The following is an 11,042-nucleotide window of genomic DNA, read 5'->3' as shown; positions in this document are numbered from 1 at the left end:
AAATCCTATGACAGTTCACTCTTAGAAAAATGATAAACCAGAGATGTCGCTTTTGGGCTAGCTTCATACTTTTTGGGGCAGGTGAGGCACATATAAAAATAATTACAATAAAAAAGTTTATTTTGGTAAAACCTTCGACACGCATATACATTTACAACATTAAAATATACACACATTAAACAAACAACAAATAATACGTCATTTAGTCTCTTTATTAGGCAAAATTACATTATCTGCCTCATTTTTTTTGTCTTTTTGGCTTGTGGATTGCATGCATGAGTTTATTAATCTACTAGATATGTATTGAATCTGGTCATACTCACAAAAAATACACTAAAGGAGCCATTTGGATGAAGTGACTTTTCAACCCCAACTCAGGCGCATTTAGAACGTAAAAGTTTGCGAAGAACTCTATCATTGGCTCGGTGGTGTTTGCGTATTGTGGATAGTTTTGTCTTATCCCAATATATGTGTAGTTGCGTGCAATGGCCATGAATTCAACAGTTTTCAAACACTGAATTGTGTACGGAAAAGACTTCAGAAGAAGGTAAGGATAATTGCATCTGCAATAAAATTCAAATGAGGAATGAGGGATTTTCTTTTATTTATTTTTTAGCTGCTGGATAAATGGCGCTGAACTTTTTAGGTTACTTCAAGGAACGGAACGTTTGTGATTTTCTTTTTGAAATCATAAAACGAAACGTATTTTTCATAATGATTATGTTTTGAAAATAAAATAAAATAATAAATAACGAAGAAAGAAAACGGAATATTATCAGAATGTCCCGAGAGAATGAAAATAAGACAAGAAAGTTGTCTTTGTATCGTTTAATATTTATTTTTTAAATTAAATGAAAGTATTTTTTTTTTCTATCCTTCGCATCTTGGCAATGGTCCAGTAACATACTTAGTTGATTAAGCGCCATCTATCGAGTTCTTGAGAACTATATATTCTTTTTAAATTCTATAAAAGAAAATCTCCTGTTTGTGTTTGTATTTGTGATTTGCCGCAGATGGCATTAACTACTTGGCCGGACAAACGGGGAGCGCTGAAGGCTCTCACCCGGTACAACGTTTAAGACAACAGGCCTGAGGGTGCCCAGTTGGGCGCGAACCTCGGGTCAGGGCGTCGTCTGAGAGGAAGAATACTTCAAAGAATTAATCGACCGTAGTGGGTCGATAGCGATAAGCGCTGATTGAGGGAAATCGTCGATCACGCCGGCGGTGTCGGTATCGAGATGAAGTGTTTGGTGCCGCGAGCTGATTGGCTGCCTCTATGGCTAAAGTAATCGGGTCGTCGGGATCGTATATTACGTGCTTCGGACGCCGATTCCGACCAAGTATTTATCTGGGGCCACGGCAGTGCTCCCGCCAAGACGAGCAAAGCGAAGCGCAAGGTCAGGGGCACTATCTACCTTTTCTCGAAACGTTTCGTCGATTGTTTGAACCCTATCTTACCATACCTAGCCATAGAGGGCTAGATTTCAACTTACCGATTCCAAGGACTTCGATACCAAAATCCAAATACAGAATATAACAAGAGCAGAGACAATGTATCTGCGGTGTAGACTAGTTGTAGAATGCCGCATATGACCACTTGCCAGCTGACGCCTGTGGGAAAATATTAGCTATAATAGGCTACTTGACAACCTAGTCAAATGAGATACTCTTTTTACGGCATAGCAAAGTAAACTTAAAATAACTTTTCTGTAACTGCCTCTAATCTAATCTAAATAATAACTATCCTATAGCCAACGAAGTTAAACAAAAGGAGTTATGAGTGTAGGTATGTACTATCACTATCAGCCTTATAATATAAGTACTATTTAATTATCATCCCTTTTATTTTGGTAGCAAGGCAAATTTCTCATGATATGCCCCATAAGAAGATTGAAATAGTTTCTAACTAGTCAAATCGGTTGCTTTTTACTAAACGTCAAAACACGAATTACTACGGAATTTGTATGAAAAAGCTACCTATGACGTCATAGAAAACGTGACAAAATATATTATCACACTTAAGAAAAAAGAAATTATAACAATTATAATATGTGTATTATTATTATGTAGTTTATGTACTCGTAATCTGTCTTTGTATTATTTTTCCCCTATGCTTAAAGATGCTGCCTGGAAGAGATTTCTATTTAGCAATAAGGCCGCCTATTGTACTAATTCTATCTCTCTCTTGTTTGTCTCTCTTTTGTTTTGTATTTTGTATTTTCCTGTTTGTGCAATAAAGTATTTGTTATGTTATGTTATGTTAAGAAGATTATAAAGTGGCAAACAGTTGCTGCCAATACACATTTACCCATGACTTACACTTACCAATACAAAGAGGAATCATCTTAGAAGAGAAGAGGTGTTCGTCAGGACTGTACGCCGCTAGAAAGACATGTAAGTAGTTGAATGGCAGGCTCCTAAGTATCGCATTCATCAGGTACTGCCAGTAGAACCTGAAAATGAATCAAAGAACTATTAAAAAAGAGCTAGAAAAGGCTCCTCTAAAATACGATTCACGGTACGCCGGTCAAACGATCAACCAGGAGAATATAAATTAAGTACCTACCTAATTATTTCCGTGTCCTCACCTGCTGAAGTTATAATGTTGCATGTAGTTGATTTGAAGCTTAGATGGAGCTGTGACGTAGCCGCGGTAGAAGGCGAGCCTTTCCCCCTCTGTGGCAGGTATCGTTGGCCTGTTCGATGGTAATTTCTCAGCCTGCAATGCGATGGGTAACACAGAGGTAAAGTGACCCGTGATCCGTAGAGGCGGGCCGAGCCAAAAGTAGGGTGAGGTAGGGGTAAGAAGACCACTTTTACCCAGTGGCAGATTTGCTGGCTTGGATTACCTAGACCCTAAGCCACGTAGAAAGTACTACCGCTTGCTCTGATCCTTTGATTTAGAAAGATGATTCTTATCTTCTTCTATCGTGTGGGTTGTAAGGTGACATCAATGCATTGCATTTATTATGATGCATTTATTATGATGAGCGTACAGTACATAATGTAACATTTAGGTGCTTTGAGTCATTTGTTATCTTAGTGCGTGCCAGCGAAGCAGAAAGCCTGCGCGCGCACCATTACATCTTAAATAAAGCACCCCCATCTCGGGGGCTAAATCAAGCTGGTTCTAAGCTCGCGTCGGTGCGGGGCGAAGAGTGCCGCTTCTATAGGTAGTATATTACCTATTTTTTACTCTATGCCCAACATACATACATGTATAAACTCACGCCTATTTCCCACAGGGATAAGCAGAGACTACGGTATTCCATTTCACTTGCTCCTTCCATATCCATCAATCGTTTCATACACGCACGCCCGATCAGAGTATTAATTGTACTCAACCTTTTCTAAGGGCAACCCCAATTTGGTCAATGTATCTTTTTCTTCCTCTGCCAGCTTTACCAACTAGTTTAGCCTTATATACCGCTTTCGTAATTCTATTATCATTCATCCGCTCTACAACATAACGATCCCTCCTCAATGCTAGTCACATTTTTTTCCATGTGAGAACGACTGTTTCAACTTTCACAGGACAGGAATGATTGGCAGGAAAGAGAGAGAGATACTCAGCAGTAGACGGAATAAATAGGTAAAACTAATATTTCCCACGTCCTTTGCTTACTTTCATCAGAAGGTGAAGTTGATAGTCTTTATGCTGGATGTAGGACCAAGACTCCAGCTCGAAAGACCTGGAGTTGGTGCTGGTGCCCATGTCCCATGCGCGGGAATCTCTTTCCACCTTCTTCATGATGCTTCCCTGGTACTTTTGTACAAATTTATTATTATAAAAAATAAAATATTTTAGAAAATAAACAACGTAAAGTTCAAAAACCCATTTGACAAAGAATGTCAAAGGGTAGTGATTTATGTTCTCTTTGAACGGTTTTAACTTTTTTATAGTTTTCTAACCGCGAAACGTGTGTCCTCTATTATGTTATATCATCGCCTTTATATAGCATTACGTCACTAACATATTACAAACAAATAGACTCCCAATCAAACTTACAAAACATCGCTGAGGATTTTTTCTAAAAAACCATCACGAGCACTGGCCATGAAAGTTCGACAATGACGCTAACTTTGCGCAAACCCATTTATAAACAAGGGAACAATAAAAAGAAAAATCCATTTAATTTTAAATGGTAATTTTTATTATTAAGTACACTTATAATTATCGCAACAAATATTCTGTGGTTCTTACCAGTTACAGACAAAGGGTGTAGCCAAAAATGTTCTTCAGTTTAGTTGTTTCTATGTTTTTTCTTTCTATCTATAAAATGAAAACACTAATTTCTTTAAATTTATTTATAATTTTCTTATCTTTCTTCTATTCCGTGGCAAGGACGTAGGAATGATTTTCAACATTAGGGTAGTTTCTAACCTGAGTTTCCAACTAGTCAGTTACTTTTTACTAAACGTCAAAACACGAAATTACTATAGAATTTGTACGAAAGAGCAACCTGTGACGGCATAGAAAAAAGTGACAAAATGTCGCACTTATTATTACATTTTTCTTTATTAAAATTAAAGAAATGTTCAATAGAAAAAAGAAAACGTTTCTTGTCACCTTTAGATCTGTCTTTATTTAATAATCAGAATTTCATAATTTATCTTTGACCTAAGAAACTACCCAATTGATATAGTCTAACTAACAATAGCTAGGCAAAAGTTGCTCGCACCTATGCTTTAGGCTTTGGAGGAGCTTATGGAGGGTCCAGGCTATGGATCAGGTATGCAGTTGGCGCTAGCATGCTACAGTGACTAGTCCCTAGGAGCAATCTTCTTATAAGTAGCGAGTTGAACCGCCAACTGATGCAGGATTATCTTGCCAGCTGGTGCATCTTCTGAAGGTAACGCTCGAGACAGCCGCACCACTCTGCCGCATTCCCTGATGAAGTATTCCAGCTCATTCTCTAACTGACGACTGTCTCCTGCAACAATTTAATGTCCTGTCATATTTTTGAGCTTAATTTAATTCCTGTCTGTCATCATCTGTCTATGTGATTTTGTCTACCTGTCTTCCTAGTGATATCCTGGTTTTTCACAGGGTTTACGAACCTGACGATGTGACAGGTCCGGTTTTTTACAGAAGCGACTGTCTAACCTTGAAAACCAATGGTAAGGTCACATTTCTCGGAAATGAAGGTGTTCTCACGATGTTTTCCTTCACTTAACTAACTAAACATCTACCTTGCCCCATCCTAGATGACGCCGGTTGCAAGCACTTGTTGGTCAACCTCGCGAGCTGGGAGCGCTCCGAGCTGAAAGCCTCGTCCAGGTCGAATAGCTCCAGTGGCGGCGGTGGAGGCTCTCTGAATGTCGGGGGGAACACCTGCAGCCAAGGACACCGATTATATTTTACATGACATAACATAACGTCGTCTTGTAGAGGACAATTACATTCGCATATGATTTTCTTCAACAAAACCTCGAATAGGTTGTTTTCAATATAAGACGTCGATAAACATTCTACAAATAAACCCTAATTCAACCGTAGGGAGTAAAGAGGATTCTGAGGATTCTCCAGATGCTACAATGCGGGTTGGTAGAGGTTTTTGAGCTAGAAGCCTGCCTATTTGCCAGAGTTTTCAAGCAACCGTAAAGTTTCCGATTCCTTGCTCTATCATATTTATTTATACATAAAAACATTAACTAGACCTGTTAGATTTTGGTAATGACCTGGAATAGTGATGTGGCAAATACTCAATTACGTCGAAAAAAATGCTTTATGGGCAAGGCACAAGACATCAAAAGACAGGTGTTCTTACCGCCAGCTTCAGAGGTGGGAAAGGCGTTTCGAATTGAGGAGCAATGAGTCGTAGAGGTTCATGTTTCACTCCTAGTGCATCATATAGCCCTAGTACCTCTGGCACTGAAATAAGACAATATACATGTAAATAATAAAGGATAAAAACAATGTTGGAATTTCCACGGTTACGTTCTCCAAAAAAATATGGATGGCGCTACCAGAATAATAATGGGTGGGAGATGTATTGTGCCTGGTTGTAACAAGGGTCGTCATTTGTACCCAAAAACAGTGATGTAGGAATTCAATATACCTACACAGGGTGTCAGTGATATCTTAACGAAAACTAGGGATGATTCAGAGGATGATTCTGAGTTGATGTCAAATGTTCTGTCGCAAAAGCATTTACTTACAACTACAAAGAAAACAGTAACATTTTTAATGCACTTGATATTAACTCAGAATCATGGTTTGAATCATTCCCCTCAGTATTCGTTACGATGTCACTAACACTCTGTATAATTTCGGTTATCCATAAAATTAGAAGGCTATTAGAGGGCTGGCAGAGGAAGACCGAGAAGGACTTATGATGACCAAATTGGAGATGTCCTTAGAAAAGGTTCAATACGATCTACTCTGAACCGGCGTGCGTGTATGAAGCGATTGATGAATGTGGAGGAAGCAAGAGAAGTGTGTCAGGATCGAAGCAAATGGAATTCTATAGTCTCTGCTTACCCCGGTGGGAAATAGGCGTGAGTTTATGTATGTATGTAGAAGGCTAAATGAAGCTAACATTTTTTTGCGTAACGTGGCCTGGAAAGTCTCTCATTGGTAGATCTACACGAACGCTTAACCATGGCTAACCTAAATCCACTGTGTATCTTTCTCTATCGTTCGCATTATTTGAATTTCCTTTCTCGTTCACACCCGTTCGTCACTCCACGTCAGACGCAGCATAGCGTTCGCGGTGAGACAGACTGCTAGTACTGTAACTTACGTTGCGCTAGGTTGAGGGAAAACAGTCGCCAAGTGAAGAGTGCATGCGGATGCAGCGGCGTCAACCGCGGGGGAGGCACTGTTGCTGGCTCCGGTATTGGGACGGTGCTCAGCCACATCATGTCCCCAAGGGTCCTGTACTCGTTGATCTACGGGAAAGAAAAAGAGTACCAACAAATGAACCTGAATAACTTTGCTAAGTTAAATTGTTGAGCCGTATTTACGATCCTATCCCAGAGAAAGCGGTCATGCGTTGTTATACAGGACACCATGCCCAAACCTAAGAGAGAGAGATTCAGACCGTAATTCTGAGTTAACATCATGAGAAATTTTCCGTCGCAAAACTTATGAAAATGTTAGTGTTTTTTTTGTATTATTTTCAGTTCCATACGTTTGGGACGGAAATTCTACTTGATATTATCTTAGAAACATGAGCTAAATTATCCCCCTCAGTATTTGCTACGGTGTCAGTAACACCCTGTATGTACGCTGAGTTGTATTACAAAGACCATAGGTACCCAGATCAAACGCAAATCGTAAATGCAGAATCCTCGAACGCGTGACCGTTATCTGTTTGACAGGCCCCTTACAAACCCATCGTCCATAATGTTAGGCTTTCATACTGGATTGGATATAATCCCTCGATTTTACTTCCAGCAAAGTGTTCCTTCTTTACTCGCAGTCCGACAAAAGCATCTAAGTAAAAAACGACCCACAATGAAACAATATTGTCCCAATCCATTTGCGACCGTAGGAAACGATACTTACATCAGGATCTTCAACATCGACAGGGTTAAGGTGTATCTCCGTGGTGCCGCCGAGATGGCTGAAGATCATATCCCGAATGAGGTCGTTGCACTCGCTCTCCAAATACTGATCCGCGAAAAAGTGGCCCGATCCGATCACGAATAGCTTTCCTGAAACATCATTGACCGATTGACGAAAAAAAGACCAACCTCATCAAAACAAAAGTACTTAGTTGTTGTTACGGAAGACTCGACCGAAACTCTCCTATAACTACACACTCAATTCGTCAGGCCAGCTTTATTGTGTGCCGTGTGACCGGACCTTCAAGAGTCGAAGTTCCGTTTCGCCAGCCACATCAGAGCCCACCACAACAACGACCCGGGATAGATATTTAGTAGTCACCGTCGCCGGATATGGTTTGGACGACATGATGATGAAAGAAAAGAACAAAAAGTTCTGCAGTTTTTAAGTGTAGAATAATAGTTGTTAAGGCCATCAACCAACTGATCTTCTACTTCGAAGGGTTAGCTAAGAGTAGGTCTATGATTTGCTTTCGGACATCGGGTTTCTGTACGATTTCCTTCATGGTTACACAATTTTAATGCTATCAAGCACAGTCTTTCAATATTTTTTGGCATGTAAGATGGAAGGGGGGGGGGGGGGGTTCATGACCCCTTGATGAGCCACCTGGCGACAGTTCAGGTCATGGGAGGCCACTGCAATTATCTAATTCTCTACGGAGATAGGCTGTCTGCGACCTGGTGACCCCCCGACATAAAAGCTGGATCCACTCTTGATCGAAATAAGCTTTTAGGTATTCCTGTTACATGAGTAACTAAATAGTGGTCCAACTGTCCATGTTAGCAACAAACGATGAAAACTGGTGGACTTACCACCGCTCCGTTCAGAAGTGTACATGGCCGCGATGGGTCTCTTGACAGGGTAGCAGACGTCACTGCTAGACAATATGGCGCTCGCAGGCTTCTTCACAGTCAGGGTTGCTCCATAAGGGTACACGAAGTTGGGTGTTGCTGGATCTTCCCTGGAATTGTCAAAATGACTGGGCGTGAGTAAAATATTACTTATTGATAAGCCAAATTATTGATAGGCCAGTCTAAGAGGTTTCTTTATGTCAAACAAAAAGCTCTTTCGGTGGGAATTGGGATAAGTTCTATATCCCGTGAGCTTATGTTTTGTTTAGTTTTCTTTTTAACTTAACGGAACAATGATTAGAGATGGCGTTTGACCATATTTATTGATGACGAAAAGCAACGTGAAAGTAAAGATAATTAATATTAGAAAGTAACGTGAAATCGTGATTTGAGTACTATCGCTGAAGTCCAATGCTCATAGAGACAGTACCGCGAATGTTGCGAGCGAAATTTGTACGAAACTGCTTCGTGGCGCTAGTGTGGCAAATTTCTGTAGTACTTAATGATAATTAGGTATGTATAAAATTCGAAAATTCCAAAAAAGAAACCAGGCTCAGGACGCTCGCTAATTTAACGAAGAATACTCGCCAAGAAAGAAATCCTGCTGATTTTAACGAAACTAAATTACAAGGCATAATATTTTTTGGAATTTTCGAATTTTTTACATACTTAATATTATAAAAGTCAAAAATTCCAAAAAAGACACCAGGCCAGGGTACTCGCAAACTTAACGTAGAGTGCTCACCACGAAAGAAGTCCCGCGGATTTTAATGAAACAAGGCATAATAATTCTATGCAGACACTGTGACGCCAGTGTCGCGACACTTCTTTCATGACGTGGACTCATGATGGGTACAATGTAGTGACTTACAAATAATCATCAGATTCACTAGAATAATTGGGCATTTTCATGATGTGCTTCTGGACCGCTCGGTTTAGGATGCCGTTGGATATGTGACACTCCTTCGGATGATAGAACTTGTGGTATTTGGCGCGCACAACGCAATCTGGAGAAGTCAATAAGGGCAATATAAACATCATCATCATAAAAAATCACTGTGTGTGTGGATCCAGTGGTTCACCGGTTTGCTTCTCAAAAGGGAAGAACCCCGGTACCGGACTTGTACCAATGAGTTTCACTAACACAGTTGGCTCGACCATTATAGACGGCGATACGGCTCACCATCTATCACGTTCGTCTAACAGAAAGCTCGGTGAGGTGTAGGTACTTAAATCATCTTGCGATACATGTACCTCCGGCTACCCCATTGGGATGTAGTCGTAAGCTTATGTTATGTTATGTATGTTTAAATATTACCGAAAACAATTAAAAAATCTTTTCGACCTGACCAACCTAACCTGAATATTTCACAGATTTCCTAAGGTTTTTTGCATATTCCAGATTAAATATAGATTTCATCATATTTCATTCTCCCTTACCATTATTAACAACAATTCCATATTCTTCCAAGAAGAAGTTGATGTTGGTGTTCATCCTCTCTTCGCCACCATCAGTCATGGTGACCAGCACCGAGTCTCCTCTCTCCACCATCGCCTTTAGGCAGGCTAACTCGTCATCTGTGAACACATTCTGTGGTCCTGGTACCACTAGGATCTTTACGTCTTGCAGTATGTTCTCTGATAACTCTTCACGGTTTCTGAAATTGTGCATCAAGCAATATTTATAAAATAAATAATAATATGGTTAGGTCAGATTAGTTTTGGACTTGTAGGATATAGTCAGTTATGGACCCTATATCCCAAACGAAAGAAAAATAATAGTATTATTATCAATGTTTAAAAAGGCCAAATTACTCCATTGTGACTTTTTTAGACCAACACGCAGGTCATAAAGTCAATCCAGAAAATGATTTATAATTTAAGAAAAACCGATGTTACAAACTTACATGTCGCATAGGTACTTATTTTGTACTTTAGATTGTTTCTGCACAGGATAACACAAATAAGAAGGGAGAAAGTTTTGGCGAGAATGTACATGACGGCCTGAGCGAAAATAGCTCCAAGTCTCAGAGCTAGGCTATATCTGTCTAGCTGAAATAAAAAAAAAATCTCTATCTCTGCCTATCCCAGTAGATGCGGGCGAATACGTAATGAATCACTCACATCATAACTTTCCACGTCGTCTTGAGCTTGCGATGCAGCATCTTATAATTCTCGTTGATCTTAAACAGATTGTTCTTCGACACATCGAACAGTATCGTGTTTACTATCGACTTCATGTCTATTTACTTCACTAACTTTATCTATAGTAGAATCTAAATTATTTTTAAACTGCAAAACAATATTTTCTTGATACGTACTATGTTTTGTTGTGGTAGTTGCTAAGCAACCATTGACGTTTGTTACAGCTTATAATTTTACGCTGCGTGTGAATGATACAGCCTTGGAGCCATAAACCTCCACAAAGGATGTTTCACTTATAATAACGCCTCTGTGGTGCAGTGCACGATCTTGAGGTCCCGGGTTCAAATCCCGGTGGAGACATATCACAAAAATCATTTTGTGATCCCTGGTTTGGACATTACAGGGTGGCTGTCCGAAAGTAATATAATCCGTGCTTCGGAAGGCACGTTAAGTCGTTGGACCCGGTTACTACT

The 11,042-nt window shown here is 39.8% G+C and overlaps 1 protein-coding gene across 1 annotated transcript; it reads right to left on the bottom strand.

Annotated features, from left to right (window-relative positions):
• Positions 1 to 4,507: 4,507 nt before the first annotated feature.
• On the bottom strand, positions 4,508 to 10,957 carry LOC126376593 (intraflagellar transport protein 52 homolog). The gene is made up of 9 exons (XM_050024083.1): positions 10,549 to 10,957; positions 9,865 to 10,082; positions 9,296 to 9,431; positions 8,386 to 8,534; positions 7,514 to 7,662; positions 6,747 to 6,894; positions 5,772 to 5,875; positions 5,194 to 5,335; positions 4,508 to 4,934 (listed from the first exon to the last, which is right to left on the bottom strand). The coding sequence occupies exons 1-9, from the start codon at positions 10,662 to 10,664 to the stop codon at positions 4,765 to 4,767; spliced, it is 1,332 nt and encodes a 443-aa protein (XP_049880040.1). The 5' UTR covers positions 10,665 to 10,957; the 3' UTR covers positions 4,508 to 4,764.
• Between the last annotated feature and the right edge of the window lie 85 nt (positions 10,958 to 11,042).

This window comes from Pectinophora gossypiella, chromosome 21 (genome assembly GCF_024362695.1).
Source record: "Pectinophora gossypiella chromosome 21, ilPecGoss1.1, whole genome shotgun sequence".
In the NCBI taxonomy this organism is placed as follows: domain Eukaryota; kingdom Metazoa; phylum Arthropoda; class Insecta; order Lepidoptera; family Gelechiidae; genus Pectinophora; species Pectinophora gossypiella.
Note: the sequence above shows the minus strand (reverse complement) of the source record. Positions and strands in the feature narration are given on the sequence as shown.